At 42.8% G+C, this 23,488-nt stretch overlaps 1 protein-coding gene across 1 annotated transcript in view; it reads right to left on the bottom strand.

Annotated features, from left to right (window-relative positions):
* plxnd1 (plexin D1) overlaps positions 1–23,488 on the bottom strand; it is a 61,416-nt gene that overhangs the window by 10,622 nt on the left and 27,306 nt on the right. The window contains exons 13-24 of the mRNA XM_042408330.1: positions 20,713–20,858; positions 16,406–16,511; positions 14,846–14,985; positions 14,145–14,324; positions 13,655–13,739; positions 13,218–13,487; positions 8,572–8,721; positions 5,540–5,654; positions 4,797–4,904; positions 3,048–3,160; positions 1,896–2,000; positions 697–827 (exon numbers count right to left, since the gene is read on the bottom strand). Coding sequence (XP_042264264.1) covers positions 697–827; positions 1,896–2,000; positions 3,048–3,160; positions 4,797–4,904; positions 5,540–5,654; positions 8,572–8,721; positions 13,218–13,487; positions 13,655–13,739; positions 14,145–14,324; positions 14,846–14,985; positions 16,406–16,511; positions 20,713–20,858 — 1,649 coding nt within the window. The remainder of the gene's footprint in view (positions 1–696; positions 828–1,895; positions 2,001–3,047; positions 3,161–4,796; positions 4,905–5,539; positions 5,655–8,571; positions 8,722–13,217; positions 13,488–13,654; positions 13,740–14,144; positions 14,325–14,845; positions 14,986–16,405; positions 16,512–20,712; positions 20,859–23,488) is intronic.

Genomic DNA, 23,488 nt, shown 5'->3' with positions numbered 1-23,488 from the left:
CCAGAAGTGCTGGGGATTTCCCTAACAAAGCCCCTTTAATCCACGAGAAAGAGGCTACATCAGTCAGTACCAGGGATGTGGTCTTGCCTCTGGAATTTCTCTCTGATTCTCCACAATGAATAGCTAGTTTTAGGACACTGGGACCAAAACAGCTTCACTGAGAGATGACCAAGTATTTACAAGGCTGGAGCAACCATTTTCCTGAACAGTTAAGCTGTTGTTGTGCGGTGCGCAGCAGCTACAGGCGATAGCGTGATGAGTAAAGAATCTCCTGTTGTAAACACTGAAAAAATACGCAGTGCAATACAACAGCTGTAAAATAATTATTAACATGCTTACAAAACCTCACTTTACTTTTGGTTGAAACTACTGCTTTGGTTGTGAGTGTTGCTGTTGTATTGAAAGGTGTTTCTGATATTTTGTCCACCTCATTTACATATATGCATGAATGGAATATTTCCATGCAAAATAAGACTGTCAAATACAACAACACTACTGCTGACTACAGCCTCAAAAATGACAGCAGAGCTGAATCAACATCTTCATCATCATCATCTTGTCAGTAATGGTAAAATGGTGAAACTAAATCTAGTAAATCTCTAAATTCTATTGATTTATTGGCCTTAACTCAATCAGGATGGATGTGTTCTCTGTTTCTCCTTTAACTGCCAAACATGTATCACTTGAAATAGTTACCTGTCTCGTACAGCAAAGTCCTTCTGCTGTTCCAAGGCGTGGACGAACGTGATCAGGAAGTGCTTGTTATTGAGCAGAGTGGAGAACAGAGTGATGCCCTCCTCTACATTAGGCCTCGTGGTGTTGGTGGCCTGATGACAGACGAGGGAATGAAACAATTATTTCTCTAGGTCTCTTCACCTAAACTGCATTACACACCTGCTGTGCTCTCCCAAATCTATTTCACCACCTCTTGTCTCGAGTGACCTATCTAGTGAACACTTCATCTTTCTATCGCATCTCTTCCTTCTGTTTCTTCTTCAGGCACCTCCCTCTCTGGTTTCCTCTACAGTATCTGTATCTCCCGCTCCGGTCCCTGACTGCGTGTGATTGTCTCTAAATGTGCAGCGTCGACTTAATGAGTATGGCCTATCTATGGGTGCGACTAAGCAGCAGTGTGATGAAGTCTTCCCTCTGGACTGCAGCCATATGGTGTGGTTTGCAGCCTGACAGAAGGAGAACAGGGGTGTCCATTAAGATAAATGCCCGCCTGTGAGATTTATTTGCTGTGACCTGGAAAACACTTCCTGGGAAGACGATGTGGATCCAAGGCACTTCATCACCGTTAGACAGACTCCCCCGGCTGCCGACCCAAAACTAGCACTGGAATCGTTACTTTCTCCCTTTCTAACGTGCGCGCACACACACACGTACACGTCCTTTCACTTTCAGCACGCATTTGCACGGAGGTGTTTGAAAGTGCATGCTCTCTCTCCCACTACCTTTGAATCTCTCACTACCGCCCGCCCCTCCAATACACACACACACACACACATACACAAGCAGAAATGGATTTCCATGAAAAGCACACTGTTCGGTTGTCCAAGAGACAGTGGGAAGTGTGTCAACAACCTGCCATCAACTTGGTGGGCAGTGCATTGCAAGCTGAGCCTTTTTTGTGTCTCACTCACTGGAAACCAATGAATGACATGCATTAGTATTCATGTGTATGCACAAGAGCATACAGTATACGAACATGTTCCACACACACATACTAACAAGCACACAAAGGTAAAAATTCACAGTATGCTTTTCTTTACTCCTCAACAACAACCTCACAGTGGAACCTTAATAAGCTTCAGTGTGACCCATTTGGGAAGCAAGGAAGTGAAAAAGAAGAAGAAAGAAGAAGAAAACATCCTAATGGCTTAACCCCTCACCTGCCAGTCCTGCAGTAGCGGGTGGGTCTCTGGCAGCGCTCGAGGGCCCAGAGCATCATTCTCGTAGACAGGCTGGACCAGACTCTTCTCATAATCCGAACACATCTGAAACCGACATAAACACACACAGGAAACTGTAATACAAAGTCAGTTCTAGTCATAAACACAGGAAAATAGATAGACAGGGAAAACAAAAAGAGCTGGCCTTGAGACTTTGCAGACTGGAACCAAAGGGCAGAATTTCTTATTGAGGCCCTGAATAGGCCCTGACTGACCATGAAAAGGGAACATGACACCATGACACGAATCATCACGAGCCTTAATGGCTGTAGAGACAAACTGACCCAGAGCCAAGAGGCAGCCTTTCAACTCATTCTGTCAAGTCAGGACAGCTACATTTGGCTTGTGTGTTGACTGTGTTTTAGTCTGTGTTTAAAACTGCTTTGTGTGTGTGTGCGTAATCTAACAGAACCAGACGCTCTTGTGAAAAAACAAGAGCATGAAGGGTTGCAAGTTGTCCATTTGCTGTCTAAGAAAACTACAGAGAGACACTACCGAAACAGCAACACTTTAATTTATGTTTCTCTCCATGCAGCTTTTCAACACACTCCCCACTCACTTCCTTCACAACCGAAAACAGTGTCCAGTATCCACTGCAACAAACCAACACGGCTGCCGTTGCGCAAGACCCTGTATACTTGCAAAACTGCGCGGGTGTGTGATCTGAGGGAAGAGTGTGTTTTGAGAAATCAGGGGGAAAGTTTCCCTGTCTCAGTGCCCGTCATTGTTCTGTCTCCTTGAAAGACCATGCCTGTGGTTGGAAGACAAAGCCTGCTGAGTTGTGTCTGTCTGTATTGGTGGAAAAACACCCACCCACAGATAGACCCACAGTCTACCTTCAGGGTGGATCATACATCAGAAAAATGCTTACCTATAGAAAACACATTAACTCTCCTCCAGCGTGCCCACACTGAGCTACGCTTTACATTAGATGTCTACTGTATGTTTAAAAGTTCCAAGGTGAATTTTTATCCTGCATATTACAAGCAGTGGGAAATGTGAAAGAAAATATATTAAAACCCCATTGAGAAAAATGGTATTGTTAGTCTGCCAGTCGAGATCAGATCAGCGCAGAGAAATAGGGTTTCTCACCTTGGGGAAGAACGTGCGTGTGACAAACTGTTTGTACTCCAAAAAGGGGATGCCCTGGCTGCGATTCAGCTCCTTGGTCAGGTCTGTCATGTCCGTCTGCAGCTCTGCAAAGCCTGAAAGAACAAAAAAAACAAATAGAAAGACCCAAAAGGTCTTAAATACTGGGACTGCTTTAAAACCACATTTGTTTTCAGTCTCTGGTTCCTCAAGCTTCATTTGTTGCTGTGCAAAATGAGTCAGAAATCTATTCGCAGGCTAATGCAATAACCATGAAATTCACTTGGCTGCTGTGGGATCCGCAAGAACTTGCCTGATTTCAAGGGGGGAGATTTTAGATTGGACAAAGAATTGTATCATTTATTTCCCTAAATTTAGTTCCATGTTTTGGTTAAATACTAAATATTCCAAATGCTACAAGCAAAAACTGATCCTCTGATCGTTTTCCTCCCTCTCTCTTTCTCCCTTTGCCAGACTGTGCAGTCCAGCATGGCATGCAGGCAAATATTTACCAAGTGACAATCAGAGCAGCCAAATCCAGTCTGAGGCCCTCATCCAAAACATGTGTGCAGGCTGAGGTTTACATGCTGCAGAAACAGTATCAGCGTGTCCAGACATGGAGTTGAATCGGCATGCTAATATTGAGCTTATTGTAGCCACTTTACTGGATAGCATGTTCTAAGAAAGGATAATGTTCTCCTCTAATAAGACGCTGGAGATCCCTTTATGGAAAAGCTCTTCCTGTCGCAGGATGAGAGACGTATTTGGGTTACAATGCCCGTTTCTTCAGACTGTGTTTGTGTTGAACGGAGGGAATACTACACCTGAGGGATGTAAGGCATAAAACATATTTCATCACTCCTCCGGGTTATTTATCTTCCTGCTCACTAAAGTGTCCTTTAAACCACCAGTCAGTTCACACCGTCAACTCCTGATTAGGAGGCTTGAATACCAAACCTCCCCTCTACCTCGCTTTTCAGACAAATTCCAAAACCCTCTTGTTTCTGTAACCTGGAATATGTCAATTCCCAATCTTCCTTGACTCCCCCTTCTCCTCTGCTTTTATCACGTCTTTCGTCTCAGCAGAACTATCCCTTGCTTTGTGTACACTCACCCTGAACTCAGCCACAAATCTATCCTCGTCCTTTGACTAAATAACCTCTCCTCTCCTTCTCTCCCTCCCACGCCTCTGCTGCTCCTCGGACTCATGGCCCTGACTCCCGCTCCTATCGCTTCCTCCCTCCATTTCTCTTTCTCTATCCATCCCCCCCATCTCTACTCCATAAATCTGGGCGCTCAGACGCGGAGTGGCCTTCACACGGCTTTACTCTAATGCCCTAGACACACACGCACACACATGCACAGGCAGACACAGAGCACACACACACATACACATACAGTCCTATAAGGTAGACACAGCAGAGGCGATGTGGCCGCTCAGTGTGTCTGCGTGTGACTGATCATTTGTCAGACACTGTGTTTTATGAGTCACACTTACTAGGCACAAATCTGTCAACAGTTGTATCTCCCTCCTACTTCAATCTAGAAAAAAATCTCAAACTAACACACACACACAGATATGCACAAACACACAAATATATGTGGTCGATATTTCTGTCTTCCCACAAGCTCCTTTTTCATGTCAATCGACACAAAACATCATTTGAGGTCTGAAGAACTTTGATTGCAGAGCTTGTACAATGGTAGAGGGTGTGTGTGTCTGTGCATGCGTGCGTTCTTGTGCAAACATACCTTTACGGATCTCTTCTCTGATCTGAGACTCCATCTCCTCCATTTGGAGTAGAGTTTTCTGCCAGTAGCGTTCCGCCCTTCGGCTCTTCGTGCAGTACACCACAAGAGCTGAGAAAGGGACAAAATGTTTATATACTGTATGTTTAAAACCCAAAACAGTTATTACACACTGACATCTTCTAGTAAATTAGAGCATCGTCAATGAGATCAAAAATGTGTCTAAAAGATTATGAAGTTATGAAATGCTGTTCAGAAATTGTTGTATATCATCTTCTTTGAGACTGTGAAGAATATTTGCATGAATGTATCTGAATGTGATAAAATGTAATGTAAGTTTGTGAACGGGTAAATAAAATCTGTGCACAGATCATTTCAACAGTTATGTCAAACACAAGTCAAATAAGATTTGTGAATATCTGAGAACAGATTCAAAGCAGGAAAGTGTGTGGAAAATCCACACTTCCACCAATTTTCACCCGTACACCTGCTCCTGCACACACACACAAAGATTAAAGAGTACAGTACACACACACACACAGAGACACACATGCTGTAAGTACACAGACAGAGAAGAGAGTGAAGGGAACAGTGGAGTCTTTGTGGTCCGGGTACTGAAGAGGGATGAAGCAAGTGCAGGAAACTATGATCTCCAAATTCCTTTTATCTGTTCCACATCTGGAGTATCCATCGCTACAGCAGGCACACATCCATCATTTGCTGGTAAGCATGTGTACACAACCTACCCACAGTACACAGCAGCAGCAGCACACAGCACACTACAATGGATACCACGATGGCCAGCTCGCTGCCGCCAAGCTGCACTTTGGCAATGGTGTGACGGAAGTTCCCCACTTGTACCTAGAAAGAGAAAGACAAGAGAAAGATGTGAAACTGTCCAGATCTCCTTTAAAATCTGCTTCCTCTTTTTTCTTTATTTTCCTTTATATTTATACTATATATTTATATTTACCTACAGCTACTAAACTACAATATATCTCATCCTTTCATGTATATTCTTTTAATCAGTTTCTTTATCAATTATTTGTTTTTCTTTTTTTCATAGTAGTAGTAGTTTATTTATCGACATAAACGTTTTGTGAAAACAACATTTGTCAGGAAAAAAAACATAATTTCTTACATAAAATATTACATTGTTAACAAAGAACTTTGTCTCTCCTTCTAAGCACTACAAATATAATTTGCCACAAATATGGTGCCCTTGTGAAACACAACTCATGTGTATAATCATCCAACCAGAAGAAGTCATAAGAAATTAAGGACATCTTAATATAGCCCTCAAATCATCATAATGAGCAATAAAATTCTCCTAAATCACATAACAAGGCCTATCTTCTTCAGGGAGACCATAGAACGCACCCTACCTGTAGCTAACAGAACTGTGTACATTCATATAACTAAACACTATATTTTTCTATATGTTTGTAATTTAGATTTGTACCAGATGCCAACAGATGATGTTTCCTTATACATAAGGAGCTATTTGTGTTTTCGTGAATATTACAAAACAAAGATGTCATCTTACTAGTCATGAGATTTTTCTCGTGAGCTGCAAGTTACAAGTTTACTCTGAGGTTGTGCAAAGTTGCAGAAATGGGAGTGATGTTTGTTTTCTTAGGGTTTGTTAAAAGCTGAGAGGCAGCATTTTTTGATGGGCTCATGGCAAGCAGCTGACTTAAGGCTGAAGCAAGAATAAAGAGAATTATAGGAGTCCGACAGAGGGGAAATAAAGGCACGGACTTCCTTCTCAAGATATAAATTATTTAATTTTAGCAATAGTCTTCAGCTAAAGGAAGCATGATTGTACCACCCTGGACACTTGGATGATAAATGATAGGGTGGTGTCAAATATGACCCTTTGTTGTATCTTTTTCTTAAGAAATCTTCTGTAAACCTTGTACAATGGCTACATCAACACTGTGCTTAATAATGATTGTGCCAATTAAGTACATTTGAATTTGAGAGAGAGATAGACAAAGACAGAGGCTGAGGCAGAGACGGACAGAGCAGTAATGAGGATAGACACTAAGTGCATTAAGTATTCCTTGTAGTATCATGTAAAAATGCATGCACTACAACATAGGCAATTATTAATAGGAACAAAATTGCGTGATGCCCACACACATGCACACACACATGCATTTTTACAGACGCAGGTGCAGACACAGAAAAAAAATTACACACTGCAGATTTTGAAAAATGGTCTCTCGCTGCAATGAGCTGGAGGAGTCACCCGGTTCAGAGTAACCCAGATGTGACAAGAAAAGGACTTTCACTTCTGCGTTCTGATTAGTCAGCAGGGTCTCTGTGGTCCCTCCTCACATCCTTTCCTCTCCTCACCCAATCCGAACATATTTCATAAAAAAGAGCCTTAGATAAAAAGCCTCCAATCCTCCCACCAAATCCCTCTTACACTGGTGTTACTCTGAGAGGGAAACTGGCTCACTGGGCTCCTTCCATCTTTCTTTTTCAGGTCCAGGCATTTATTTACCCAGACCAGCAAGAGAAGGCCTTCTTCTAGAGACTTCAACATCCAGGCCTGGTGTAATGGAGGGGAAAAAGCCATTGTTCTATGTTCCTGTTTCGCTTGGGGCACAAAAACACTGCTTCCCTACATCCACTTCTGCAGCTCAGCTCCACGTCAGAGCCAAGCAAAACACAGGCATGTAAAAATAGATCTGCCACCGAAAGTAAGTGAAGAAACAAATGGCCATAAGCTATGCATCAGCCAGACATGTATGCATTTATTCAAATGTGCCGACACAAAGGAAAATATACGTGCGCTCTGTATTTATGCTCCTGTCGAACGTGCACACAAATCATCCTCACTGCTCACGTGCAGGAAGGAGATGCAGGCAGCCCACCCATTTGTGTTATGACATTTCATTTGACCCTTGCTCTGCCTTTATGTCTTTGCTAATTGCCTGTGTTTATTCTCAGACATCCTGAGAGACAGTTAGCGGTGGGTGCTAGAGTAAGCCACAGGTACGCAAGAAGAGATAGAGATAGAGAGAGAGAGACGCAGAGTGAGAAATGTAATCTTTCCCTCTATTTCTGTGTCAAAGTGGGGAAACTGTTCTTACAGTACAACTCAACCGACAGACAGAGAGACTAACATATGTTTCTGAGCTATTTCAGCAAACCACTCACAGTCTGGCCCATATTTAAATATAGATGAATGCCTTTCCCCCCTAATAAATCCCTATCAAAACAGACCAGAATGGACAACAACAGATGGGAAACATGGGCATAAGAATGAGAGTGTCTGGTTTTATCAAGACTGCACAGGGCGCGACTACAGCACGTCTTGATTAAGACCTTTAATTGTAATTGAAAGAGCTTGGAGACAAAACAAAAACACAAGCGAGGAGTGAGATCATGTGAGCCGACAGCATCTGTGTGATAGGTGATTGTGTCGATGATGACATACAGGCTGATAAAGGATTTAGGAGATAAAGGGGTAAACATTTCACTGTTCTACTTTGGCATTGTGGCACCAAGTGACAGCTCACCACCCCCACTGACTGCTGATTCATAGTGACAAGCTCAGAGACTACAAACCATTCATATTGCATAGAGAGAGACACACACATATCATTGACTGTTCATGGACCTATGCAGATCAACGAACCTCACAGATGGTTTGACAGATGGGTGATATCCTTAAATTATCAGGGTCTATCAAGCAATATTTTTAACACGGGGCCGTGAGTGTATTTGCATTTTATTGTAATGTTTTACATGCTTCCACACTTACAGTGACAGGCAGCTCTCCCTCGCTGGAGCTCAGCAGTCCGTTGATGGTGCAGTGAAACAGCTGGTCGTTATGGAAGCTGATGTTACAGGGATAGGAGCCAATCATCACCGAGTATTCCTCCGGCACCAGTTCCAGATCGCTCGGCCCTTTCTGTGCCAGAAATGAACAAAAACAGCCGTTGGTCAGTCAGTGGTAAGAGACCAGAGTGGTCTGCTTCGACCAGGCACAGATAACATTCATAAAGGCCACAGAAGCACACACACAAGCAGACACATAGAAACCGAGCTGGGGCAGGACCATCATACAGCTGTCACACAGAGGAAGCCAGCAGAAAACTCATCAGTTTGGGCTAGAGTTCAGCTTAAAGCAGCAAACATTCCCGCTGCCTCTCTCACATGGCCAGAGAAGTTTCTACAAACAAACCCTCTGACAGCCATCCATACGTCTGCCCAAAATAACTTTCTCAGGGCCTTTACAAGAGCCTTCTGGAATAAGCTGCACGGTCGTTTCACTCAATCACTCAACCTCTGTCCTGTGTCTATCCAGGACCTGCCTCTCACTGCTAAATTCTAGTTTAATTAAAGGGGTACTACACAGCAACAACTGTTTGAAAAAAATGACCCTGATGATGTCATATTGATGTCATCAAGGTCATCTCAACTCAGGCTTGGAAAGTATGGATTTATAACAGAAAGCCTGCGTTACAAACGGAGAGCATGGAGTTTAAAAGACTTAGGTGTTAACCAAGCAGGGAGGGTTTAGTGAAAGTTGCATTATGGGAAATGTAGGAACCAGAGTTTTGGAGTTTGTTTGATTTTAATGTGGTGTCTTTTGCAACCTTCTGGAAGTGCAATACTAAATCAGTGGAATAGCCTCTCATTAGTCTTATAGGAACATTTTGTTGTGGTTAATTTTGGTTTATTACAACTTATTTTTATAGTTTTCTATCAGCTATAATAACATTGTACTCCTGAAAGTGATTGCTGCATAAAACTTTATTGTAGGTAAAACTAGAGCCGCAACCATTAGTCCATTAATCAACTAGCTGATCAGCAGCCATACCAACATGTTCCCTGTTTCTGCTGAATGATTCAAGCTAAGCGGGCATTAGCTTGGTTAGTACTTGGATGGGAGACCACCTGGGAAAAACTACGTTGCTGCTGGAAGTGGTTTTGGTGAACCAGTAGGGGGCAGTCTTCCCTCTTGTCCTAACAAATCCCAATGCCCCAGCGCAGTAACGGGGACACTGTGCTGTTAAGAGATGCCGTCCTTTGGATGAGACATTAAACTGAGGTCCTGACTCACTGTGGTCATTAACAATCCCATGGCACTTATCGCCAAGAGTAGGGGGTTCCCCAGTGTCCTGGCAAAATTCCCGACCTGGCTCTCTCCATCTGGCCATCTAATCATCCCTCAGTGTAATTGGCTCAATGATTCCCTGCCTCTCCACCTCGAGCTGATCTGTTAGCGTTCTGGTGCAAAATGGCTGCCGTGCATCACCCAGGTGCGTGCTACATATTGGTGGTGGTTGAGGTGAGTTTTCCCCCTTCACCGTGAATCACTTTGGGTATAAACATAAAGCACTATATAACTGACAACTACTTTGATAACCCTTTAATCGTTTTAAGTCTTTTTAAAGAAAAAATGCTAAAATGTTTTGGTTACAGCTTATTAAATGTAAATAGGTTTCTTTAGTCCTCTATTACAGTAAAATGAATATATTTGGATTGTGGACCAAAAACAAGACATTTGAGGTTGTATCTTGGGGTTTGGGAAACATTTTCACCAGTTTCTGAAAGCCCAAATGACTGATAGAATAATAATAATAGTAACAATAATAATAATTGTTAGTTGCAACCCTAACTAAAACTAAATCAGGAAGTAAACTGTGACTGATGTTTACAACAGACAGTTTAAGTAATAATTTTACTGTTGGCCTTTGTTTTCTCTTCCAAATAAGTGGCTAACCTGAGGGTTTGTTTAAAACCTGTCTGATCACCTGACTACTTGATCTCTGCCATTAATTTGGTGAGTACAATGTTATTATTACCAATAGGAATGTCAGCCAAAACTACGAAAATAAGAACCAATTTGAATTTTCCTTTAATATAAGAATGACAAGTGAGGAAGTATGTGTGTGTGTTTATCCCCCAGTGTGCTTCCTTGCTTTGATTACACCCTCAGGGCCCTGTCCTGTCCCTACTGCAGGATGCCACCCCCTGGGTCTCTGTCAACAAATGTTTCCTAACACACACACACACGCACACACACACACACGCACACACACACACACACACACACACACACACACACACACACATACACATACTCTCATACAAAATTGGTTGGAGCATATTGGAAAAATTTACTGTATAATCCCCATGTAACGGATTTTCACACTCTCCGTCTTCAGACCAAAACAATGAAATCTAAAGGCCAAAACAGGATGAAAGCAAACAAAACCCACCCACATTCCAGCTCAGGTCCTTAATATAGGATCTGGCTGACTAACAAGCTCCTATTAAACAAACACACACATTCTCTCTCCAGCCTCTCTCCCCCCTTTAGGTCCGCCACCAGTGGAATCCACCTTCCTTAAGAAAACAGGAAACAACAGACGAGTCACCCATGTAGACAGGCTGAGGCAGCGATTCCTGCAGGGGCCTCATCCTGACATACACACAAACACATAAAGAGGAAGCATCATTCAAACTTCCCTGTCTATGCCGTTAGCATGTGCATGTCGTACGGTGTCACAGCCGGCAGCTCTTTAGGGTGATGAATCCATACAGACAGGTGCTCGGATCAGTCAGAGCGCAGGAACATGAGACCTCCCACTGAGCTGCCACTGCACTCTTCCCCCCCGCAGACCCCCAACAGATATCAACACGTTTCAGAGGACGGGGCCTTTGATGTGTTTTATGTGCCTCTGGTTTTATGTGAATATGAATAAAGGAACATTCAGTCCTGTCTGCTGCTCACAGTGGGGGCAGTCATGTTTACAGCAGTGGTGCAAGCAACCCTTAGAAAACACCATCACTTGTTCTGAGGTTTGACTGATGTGGTTTGTTTAAGTCAAGATTGTCAATAGCCTTTGTCAGTGTCTGACAAAAAAATGTAGGCAAATTTTTCGTCATGCTAGTGGCATGGCTCTATGGATGGTAATGTTGGTCTGTCGGTCTGTTGGTCCAGAGTGACATATCTCAACAACTGTTGGATAGATCACAATGAAATTTTGTACAGGCGTTCTTGGTCCCCGGAGAATGAATCCTAATGACTTTGGTGATTCTCTGACTTTTCCTTTTGTGCCACCGTGACGATGACCTTTATGGTTTTTAATGAAACACGCAGTGACAAACTATTAGATGGATTGCCGTGAAATTTAGTACAGACATTCATACTGAACTGTATGTTAAAGATGTTATGGAGGTTACAAACCGAATGTTAAAATGTGTCTGCACAAACCACTTGAAAATATCTCACTGATTAAGTTTCACAGTTCTTTGTTTTCTCTCGCCAGTTGGAGGTTTTCTTTTCCGGTTCATGTTGGCTAATTGTTGTTATGTCTGCTCAGGTCGAGCCTGAGTAAAAGTTGGTTCAAAAGTAAAGTGTCTGACATTTCTCTCTCAGAATTGTATAACTTTTCATCTAGTATCACCATCAGGTAAAAAATTAAAATTCTTTCAATACTTTATGACTTTATAACAAATACTTGCAAAACATGATGAGTGAACATGATAAATAATCCTAAACATCAGCATGTTAGCGTTGTTATTGTGAGCATCTCAGCATTTCACACAAAGGATGGCTGCAGATTTGTTTTCTTGTAAAGATGGAAAAGGTAGTGCTGTGGTTAATTTGTGCTATTTAGAACTGGGTTCTACTACATTTTCAGACCTGGTTCCAAGATTTTCAAATATCTGGTTTATTAAGCTCAGTTTCTTAACAAATCTCTTACTAAATCCTTTATGTTCTCTCTCTCTCTCTCTTTTAGTAAAGCACAATCCACAAAATACTGAGGTAGTCATTTAGATGAGCAGCAAATGTGTAATGTTACGGAAATTCTCCTTTTATGTTTGAGAGCCGCTAGTTCTCTAAAGAATCAAAGACTCGTGATGAATCTCTTTCACTTCATGGAGCATAGAGAGAAGGACACAACAGCTTTGCGGGTTGTTCTCTGGCACAGACGTTCAGTGTCTGTCTTTATACCATCATGTAAACAGGATGCAGCAAACATTTCATGCTGTCGTAGTTACAATTTGACAGTAGAAAAACCTAGTTCAAACTGGTTGCTACATATCTGCCTATCATATACAATGTTAGTTTTTCAGTTTTCTTCTTAAATATTATAGTTATAATATTAAGTTTTTATTCTTAGAATGCTCTCAAACTCCAACTTTAGTGCTAAACTATTGCTGCTTATTTGTGTTTTGAATTTGGTCCTTGTTGTGTAAAATAGTTTAAAGGCCTCCTATAAATGATGCTTTTATCAGTAATACAAAAATATCAGTAAAACAGCAGCACTCATCACTTTGGGCACTTGCGGAAAAACATCGGTTTTCTAAAGGAAGGTGAATGTTTGCTTGTCTTATCAACATATCAGTGAAGCACTAATCTGCACTTCCTGTCTCAGCAGTCTCACTCACGTTGATGATGAGTGTCAGTGGCTCTCCAGGGTGGTGTTTAATCAGCTTCTCCTTGTTGGCTGTGAAGAACTGAGGGTCCTCCACATACTCCAAGGGGAAATGACCTTTATGAGGCTCCACCTCTTCTTCCTCTGCCTCATTTTCAGAGGACGAGGGGCTGTCTCCTGTGTAGAGGACTCCGTTCAGGAAGAACTGCACCGAGGTCTGCTGGGACTGGCTAGACGACGGGGACGGGCAGGTGATCATGGAGGGGGAGAGCACTGAACAATGCTGAAGAAGGACCGGAGAAGACAAGAAGGTTATCTATATTTATGACTACATGACACACTTTTCACATATTTTTATTATGTTTTACTTTCAAAATTCCCACGAGTCTGATTATATGGTTGAAAGAGCCTTCTCATGAAAAAAGGAGAACAATTCAGCTGATTACTCACTGTTTGCCCAATTCCCAGCACCTGCATGGTGACACTCTGCACCAGATCAAAACCATGGCCTGTCACTGTGATGGTCCTGCCACCACTGTGAAACACATACCCACACACAGACACACACAAACACATACAGACAGTGAGTCACATCTCAGCCATGACAAAAATGTGACATATTCACACTGGAATGCAAATACTTTGGGACACTGCAGTGACTGCACCAATATGAGAGTGAAACAGGGAAACAGATAGTAATGCAAAACAGCTCGACTGCAGTGAAAATCCGCGTACATGTCATCAAAGACATGCCGCTGCCCTGTCACACACATGCTGTGCTATTTAGAACACAATAGGCAGAAGATGCAGCATATCAGGACGACATTACAGTAATGACTTATGTCAGTGACTCTGGGAGGGGAACCGCAGAGTCATTCAGCTTGAGATGTTTAAGACATTTTGGTTTTAATGCTTGCGGTGTGTGTGCCAGTCTACTTACCTGAGGTAGCTCTTTTGGGGGTGGATTAAGCTGATAGTGGGGTTCTTCTCATAAGTGTATGTGGTGCTAAGTTCAGCACTCTGACAGGGAAGATTTTCAAACTCCACACACACTGTTACTGAGTCAGTGTTTGCCTGCAAGGCTGGAGGCATGGTGCACTCAATGGTTTCATCTGTTTTCCTAGAAAATGAGGAAAACATCGTAACTCCACATCTTCAATCAATCCCATAAATGTTTCCACTTAGAATCTGAGTTATGTTTATTGAAGAATGCAGAATGCTTCATAAAAACACTATTTTGGAATAGATTTCACTGTAGTTACAAGTAGAGCTGCTGACATTATAAGTGACACTTGGACCCGACTTAAGTTACAAAAATGAGGACTTGAGATTTGATTTAGGTTCAACTAAGCTGAACTCTCAAGTTTTGACCTGGTAAAATCCCGAAAAAAGGGTCCAAGTAGGCTTTGTATAGCCACATAGCTGAATGTTTTATAATAGTTCTGTGCAGCACTTGGTGTCTGCTATGTAAATAAGGGGGGAAATGTTCTGTCCTTTAATGGTCAGCATTCAGAGACATGAAGACTTGTATCTTGACCTGCAATATGTTCATGAAGACTTGCGCCACTTTGCTCTGAATGTCTTGAGACTTGACTCATCTCAAAGTGACTCTACATGCAATTTAAAATATGCTGTACTCACTCAGTGATGATGCATTCCTCCGTGTTGTTGACCTTGACTCTGACCTGAGAGCCAATGTCCAGGTGTTCCCCTCCGATGGTCACTCTGGTTCCTCCAGCACGAGAGCCCTTCCTCGGCGTAATGGACGTCAGTTTTGGGAACTGGATACACAAGAAAGACACAAAACATGACTAACAAAACATCATATTTATCCCAAGACATCTGACAGCTTCTGTCACTGGAAAAGACAGACTTACTCAGACTGTATTTTGCTCTCTATGATGCTTTTCTTGACACCAAATAAAAATTTTCCTCATCCTTTGAGGTTCAAATATCTTGTCTCTACAGATTGGCCGAGACAGCTGCTGACGATAACAGTAAATTAGTGAAGAAAGCTGTGAAGACAGCCCACGCTGCAGTATGTTAAAGTGCTGCTGAAGCCAACAGGCCTTTGGGCCCAAGCTTGCAGGACAGCAACCGCGGGAAAGAAGCACTGATCTTCATGCATACACATGAAAAGCTGCATGCACACACATCATATATATATGCACGTGTTAACACATATACACACACTCATACACAGCACATACACACACACACACACAAGCTCCTCAGGCGAAGATGAATATCCCTATCGAGCTCTGCAGCTACCAGCATCAGCATTCCTGCTCTTTCCGAACCCACTATCCCCTCCATGAACCTCACCTCCAGGGAAACCTCTTATCCTCACTGACAGGATTCACTTCCTCAGTGTGCATGGATGGAGGAGACCTATTGTGCGTTTCTGTGTCAGAGTGGGCGTAAGGAGGCAGATGTTTCCGTCCCAAGGTTCGAGGAAGGAGATGCAGTAGAAGCACATATCCTGTCTCCAAAACAGTTTTCCCTTTCTCCCACATCTTCCCCTCAACACCCTGCAGTAAAAAACCCCTCTCACACTGAGCATCTCAGAGTTGGATAAGGAAGCCTGAGAGGGGTTCCCACAACAGCTCTGCGTTATGTTTGTTGTTCTGGATTTCCTTCATCCTTATGTATCAAGAAAGGCTTCAAGATCAGGGTGATTTCTCCCAGGGATGACTCACAGGCAGAGCTGCTCTTAGAAGCCACTGAAATGATGGTCTGTTCCAGCAATGAATTACGAAAACCTCTTTGTCCATAAACAAAAAGAAACAAAGGGCTTACATGGGTATTTCCACAGGCTAAATGTTCTTAATCCAATGGGAGACTGTGTGGGTCGAGGTCAATTAACACAATGCTGGCTGGCTCACTTCGACCAGTGATGAATTCGGAGCAAGGGGACATTCCAACAATCGCCATATTTGTTTTTGCTGGCAGCAGAGTGCAGAATGACAATGGTGCTTAGTTGCAGCTCAGATAAACGTTTGAAGATTCCCACACACTCACATTCCTCAGAATCATAAAACGCATCTGTTAACACTCAACTGACACACTTGGGAAGGCTTTCCCAGTGGGAAACAAGAAACAAGAGAGAGTAGAAGAAGAAGAAGAATGTGGAGGGAGAGACAGACAGACAGAGCAGAACGCAAAGATCAGCAGGAGGGTAGATATAGGGAGAATACTCACTAAGTATGAGAAGCTCTCCTTTGACTCCCCTCTGCCACTCTGATCCACATCCACTCGGACAATATCCGTCCTATCGTGCGTAGACCTCCCAGTGACACACACCAGCCTGGGGAATTTAAAAAGAGTGTTATCTCTTTGTTTGGTTGTTCAAACACCACAATCAGAGATCAGCTAATAAAGTAAACAACATGGACAACACTCAAAAATGGAGCTAATTTTAATTTCGTAAACTAATTTTGAAAAGGGAGTTGCCTGCCTCAAATTACAGCCAGGGAGAGGAACCAATAAAGAAAGAGGTAGAAAGAGATCTTGATCATCACTGCTCAACAAAGACACATAATTAATCTTGGAGAATGGTGGTTATTAACTAATTTATCAAACTGTATTGCATTTACATATGGAATCCAATAAAGCCTTCAGATATCAGATATTAAGAGATGTAAAGTTCAAAGCTCCTCAGACCAGATGTGTCTAACCACAGAGGAGATTAAGGGGGCTGCTGAAGCTTGTTCTCTCGCCTCCTGGCTGTGATTAAGTCTTGTGTCATCAGTGCATGCTCTACAGGGACGTCTCATATTAATGACACTGTGGTGTACCGAGGCGCAGGGATCTACTGTTCTGGGGCCTCACTGGGATAGATGTACTGGGGGGGCAACACAACCTTTATCACCTCACAGGATCCCCACCCAGCTTGACACCCTGTCGGTTTATTTAGTCAGGTGTCTGGTGCTACGGCGGGTTATAAATTCTCAACTTGTGATTGGATGATTGACAGGGGAATTGCAGGGAATTTACATATGTGGAGGAGCTGTGTTTTATGTAGGAGGACCTGGCAGGATATGCGGTAAGATGAGGCTTGGCTGGACAGATTCGGGATTGGCTGGGGTCAAGCTATCGGGGCTGAGAGCAGGAAAAAAGCTATGTCTAAGTGTGTTCTTAAATGTCAGGCCTTATCCTACTCAAATCAATATGCACTCTGTTTTAACTGAACCAAAACTGCATCAATTGAATCACTGCAGCATTTAATGAGCGCAATTAAAATATGGATGTTCTTTATAAGCTTGAACGCCTGTTAAAAATGTTCTAAAACAACCTGCAGTAACCGCCATCTGTTGATAGCCGGATCTAGATTTCTGCTCATTAATTACAGGAGCATCAGGTAAAGAATGTCGTTGCACTCAAATTACACTCCTGTCAGTTAGGTGCCATGAGGGCAGGCGCACACCTGTTTGAAGAAAATGCATCATTTCACACGCTCTGATTTAGGAAGAAAGAAGAAATAGGCCAAACAAAATGAAACATAACTATTCGCAGATTCAATCCTGAGGGCAACAAGAGAATTTGGAGCCTGAATCTGTCTAAACCTGCTTCAGGCCTAACTGGATTCAGGCTGTGAATCAAACTGTTATCAAAACGGTGTATTGAAACATTTGATATCTGCTTTTGAGCCATCATGTTAAGGATTATTCTGTGTGAAAACATAAGACCAATATTTCTTGAAGAGGACAGAAACAGGCAGCAGATAGAAGCTGTGACGAAGCCAGCCTGAAGCATTTAAACTCTGTATGTGTGTGTGGATGTGTGTGTGTGTGTGTGAGCGTGATGTTGATGCACTGTGATCCTAGTCAAAGGACAGGCAGGCTCCCAGTAGGAGCAGAGAGTGCCTGAACTGCCCCTTGCTCCACATTCCAGCACCGCCCCACTGCTGAGATATTATGGGTTTCAGAGGGTGATATTTTGGCTAGTTTTGAAGATGTCTCTAATCATTTCCCTCGAGTGGATGATGAGTATCATCAACAATCAAGTGATGTGTGTGTTTGGATGTGAGTGTTGTCTGGGTCTCGCTGAATGGACGGGGCGAAGGCCACTCAAGGCTCATGTGAAAATGACAAGAGGGGGCAGCATGAAGAACCAGAGCTAAATATCCAGAGAAGCACTCCAGTAAATGAGGTGTGCCTAGACTGACTGCGCCATTCATTAAAATGTTGACAGCGAGTGAGTGGAGCACCCTCTCACCCGAGCTGCACATTTTCCTTTTTGGCACACAGATGTGAACTTTCACCTCTCAGCACACGAGCAGACACCTGTCTCAACAGCGCTGGTAAATGAGCTCCCATGTGCAGGTGTGTGTGTGTGCTGGTGAGTGTGTGTGTTTCTGTGAATGCCAGCTTGAATTTCAGAACATCCAAGTGATTTGTGAAGTAGGGTTATTTTGTCCACTCCTTAGTCTTTAAGGTTAGAATTAGGTTTGGATATTTTTCTCTAAATTATATTAAGGTGAGGTTAAATGTTATGGTTGAAAATAAACGGTTAAATTAAGGGGATGCAATAGGATCAAATCTAATTACATCAAAAGGAGGTCCACACAAGGATAGAAATAGTAAGATATGTTTGCGTGTGTGTGAGTCAAATGTGCTGACATTGTCAGACGTGTTATGATTTGTCAGTGCCACTTCCAGTAAAGAGGATATGCTCGGCTGTCATAACCAGTTTCAGGAGCCAATGAGGAATGACGACACAAGATGAGCTCACCCCTGGAGTGAAATGTGATTCGTTGTTTTCGACATGTGCAGTTCGGGGGAATGTGTCAGGCAGCTGGAGTGACAGGTAAGACCCGCGGGTCACCCTCGAACTGGTCTTAATACAATGATTAGCTTCACTGGAGCAAGACCAGATAAACAGTTCCATTCAAGGAACATTACAGATACTGAATGGGAGTTTGGATGTAATTGTAGAGTTACTGACTTCCACCGAGCTCTGTTATGTCGGTGTCAAAACAGGGTCCTGCTGTCTCCATGGTGACAATGTGATGGTCCCTGAGTTACGGAGGGATGGCGATGGAGTCGTTTAAAATGAGAAGTGTGCTGCATAATAATATTTCTGAAAATTAGCCTCATGAATACATGAAAACTAAACCACGCCGGGATGGTTGACATTCTGTTTTCAAGGCTGGTGGACGTGAAAGAGGCGGATTCTACTCATAAGTCACGATGGTGACCTGTGACGGAAATTTCGGGAACTTCTGGACTTTTCTTAAATAAAAGATTGTCATTTAGAAACTGATATGTATCATGGGGGAAATTTTATGTATTTCATGTGACCAGCTTTCAGTTGCTTATTCTGTTTCCTTCCCCTTCTGGTTATAACAGCTTGTTTATCAGTCTAACTTCTGGGTGTTTGTTCGAGGTTGATCAGATCCAGGATCAAGAATGTAAGGTTTGCAAATGTGTCTCATTTATTTATTTGTTGCCAGGATAATAACATGCCAACGGCAAATCTCAGATTTTCATATGCTCAGTTATATGTAAATACTGTACTACATGTATTCTAGATTTTGCAGATTTTTTTTTTTATCGCAGGGCATCCTTTAATTTTTTATGCTTTACCCAGCCGATAAGGTGTACCAGTGTGGGACAGCTAGCTTCCTCTATTCATTAAAAGTAATAAGCTCTCACTGTACTGCATGACTTGAGTTTTTTTTTTTGGCTGGTTCAGGTCTGGTCTCACACAATGTTCAGGGGATAAGATGTACATGCCAGGATTTCTTTTAGGTTTATTAACTGTGACAAATCCTTCCATTGCTTCCATCCGCCTGACCACTCACTTGCCTGAAAGCATTTCAGGTTACCATGACAACAGGTAATTGTTAGGTATCATCTCACCAATCCCACCTGCAGCATTACTGCACATTTTAGCAGGCTTTTTAAATGAATTGATGCCTGCAAGCTAGTTCAGGCAGCCCAACTCAAGTTGCTGCTCCACTCACATATCATACTCCCCTCACTGTAACATATATCCAACATGCCCTTTTAATCATGGCGGCATTCTTAAGTTGTCAGTGCTCTGCTCACACTTCTGCTGCATCCCTGCTGCCACGCTCACACAAGCTATGCCTTTGCTTGCTCCTACGGCTGCCACTGCTGTTCATGTAGCATTTCAAAAGCCCCACCTCAACCCCAGCATCCACCTGTAGGCTCTGAATCTATCTTCCCCTAGGGAGGAAGTTAGCATAGTCGCTCCCTGCTCCAAGCCGGGCAAGATCAATATTTCCTTGTGGGGAGCGACGCCAAACACTAATGCTGTTTGTATTCTACATTTAAATAAATTGGCTCACTGAACTGTTTAATTATATAAATGTATAGGACAATCTCTTATTTCTACAATGTGATTAAATGAGTACAAGGGAAAAATGGAAATCAAAATAAGAAAAACATGTTTGCACTACTATCTTGAACACTTAGGCAACAGCTGACAAATACATGTGCAAATATGTGAATCATAATTCAACCGTATGTTGTAATACTTACTCTACAGAGACATTGTAGAGCTCAGGCTGGAGAACACATGGAACATCTCCGATGGAGACTTTTACTGCTGTAGCCCTGCGGCCCAGGTTCCTGCCCTGTACTGTCAGCAGGGTGCCTCCTTCCACCGGACCCCTCAGGGGGAAGATCTGAAAAAGACAGAGTGAGGTAATGAACATGAGGAAATAAAAGCCTGTGAAAACCATGTAATATGTACAATAAATTAGAGCATATAAGTCGATTACTTCCTTAAAAATGTTCTACTAATAACGTACGATAATGAACAGGGAATTAAGAGAATAGAGATGTTGTCTCTGATGCCGACATGGAGTGTGGCACAGAGAGAGATAAGGACAAGTGGCCCGTGTAAGTGTTCTTCTGCTGAAGACTGAGATCTAATTGAATAGACATGTGGTTTAGGTATATACACACACACAAAGCAGACACTTAACTGTGCCAGTCTGAGACTCTTCAGCCTCTAATCCTCTACAGCACATGCAAATAAAGAGCAGCCTAAGAGCCCCCTTCACATCCCACAAGAGACAGACAGAGTGAGAGAGTGAGGGCTGGAGAGGCGAGGTGGAGAGCACAGCAGAAAGGTGGATGAGTGGGGAGGCAATTTAGGGAACCGAGTGTCGAGAGGTGAGTGAATGCTGATGGTGGTAGTGAGAGAGCAAAGCCTCAACAGGGGAATTAATACACAGTGCTGTTCTCTTTCATCTGTTTTCCTCTGTCTGCTATGTCAAATTCCTTAGTCCCATTTCTGCTGCTGTTCAGAGGCATACTCTCACGCATCATTTCAGCACTCGCCTTTGGTCTCTTAACTTTCCATTGAGGAGCCGCAGAAAGAAAGGAGATGACCGTCACCTCTCCAATCACCACGGAAACACAGCTTTAGAGATAGCATCTGCGACGCCCAGACAGAAGCAATCTACCATCATCTTGCCACTGTAGCATAGCTAGCCCAGCAGCACGCAGGCTTTTCTGAATGACCCCTAGCTGAGCCGAGGTCGCTGTGACCCCTCTGTGTTATTAGCCTGGCTCCGGCTCTATCAGAAACTTAGCTTAAGAATGAAAACAGCACTTCTGTTTGGTCTAGGTGAGAGGACAAGTTTTGGCTCTGCCTTCTGATAATATGATGCCCGCAAGAGTGACAGCGCAGATAAATAAACCATGTATTTCCCAGCTAAAAGAGGGGAGGCGGTTAAGTAAAGAAAGAGTGTATTACTTTTAATATCGTGTGAAAACAAACAGCTGGAAATCAACCCATTACTTACAGTATTTCTGTGAGAGCTACACCACAGGAAATGATGCAAATGTTTTTGTGGTGGTTATATTAAGCTTGTGGATATTAAGTGTGACCACCCTGCGCCTACGTAAGTGCATACATTTCCTTAGACAAAAACACAAATCCACATTCTTTCATACACATGAAATGCACAAACACCACATAAATGCGTGTGTGAACACGTATACACACAAAGCATGGCAGACAGACACACTAAAGCACCCACCCTTTCAACAGAGCTCAGCAGTAAGCAGAGTTATTTATTATCATGCGTCTTATAGCACCTAGGGTGTCTCTGCGGTGCCATTGAGCATTGACATCAACATCAGCTGGCATGCTGTTCATTTACACCTCTTACAAGTCTGTGAGTCTTGATTTATAGCACAAACTCTGCCAGGCCTCCGGGGAGATCACAGGGTGTGAATGTGTCTCTGCGAGAAAACCTCCACTAAGAACGGTGAAGCTATTAGATGCATTTGAGGACTAAATTATTCCACATACTTGTGTTCAAATCAAACATATATCGCATACAGATATATACAACCTGTACCAGATGAAGCACCTAACTGATATAATCCATATGTTTGCTTTTTGCTATTTTTTTTTTTGTTCTGAGTAGATTGCTTTGAGGTCAGAGCTTTCATCTTCCTTGCCTCACTCCAGTTCCTCTGCATCACACTAATCAAGGAGGACGTGAGGACAAAAACAGGAAAAAGCTTCTCACTATACTGTACCCTTCTCAGCCCTTTTTCTGTCCAGCTAGCTCTCCATCCTCTCTCCCTTCCATTTATGTCTCTGTTCTCTTTTTCTTTTCATGCCGTGGATAAACTATGTTTGGTAGTTCCTGTTTTGGATGCCGAAGTACCTCTAATCAGTGTTTTTTTAAACAGTGGACAAGCCCACACATAACATGAGAATAAAGGGCCTGCAGAGATAACAAATGTCTCCATTGTCTTATATCAATGCGTTGAATAGAGAGCATTTTTCACAATTAGCTGGTATGTGGCAAAGTTTAAGGGATAATAAAATCCTCCTACATATTATTGATATTTCAGTGATAGTAACTTGTGACAGAGATTGTATGTGACAAAGCAGACCAAGAAAAACACGCTTCATTATCTAGGCTGTACACACAGTCACCAAGACTATATAATAAAGAGCTGCCTTTGTATGTCTGTGTGAATGTTTAAGGAGAGCTGATTTTTTCCTCCGTAAGCCGGAGTACTCGGGTTCTAACCCCTGTGGATTCTCTGGGAAAACGTGGCTGCCAAAGCATTGCATCACACACCCCACAGAACCACAGCCCAAGTATCCTTTCTGCACCCCGCCGCTCTCCTGAGAGAGCCAGTGGGAGAGTGTATGTGTGTGTGTGAGAGAGAGAGGGAGAGAGAAAGAGAGAGAGAGAGGGAGAGTATTGCAACAAAAGTCTACCCACGCATAAAGAATCCCAGCCCAGCTAACTTCAGTCACGTAAGAAGTCCATATAAGTTA

Source organism: Thunnus maccoyii, chromosome 4 (genome assembly GCF_910596095.1).
Source record: "Thunnus maccoyii chromosome 4, fThuMac1.1, whole genome shotgun sequence".
Lineage (NCBI taxonomy): Eukaryota > Metazoa > Chordata > Actinopteri > Scombriformes > Scombridae > Thunnus > Thunnus maccoyii.
Note: the sequence above shows the minus strand (reverse complement) of the source record. Positions and strands in the feature narration are given on the sequence as shown.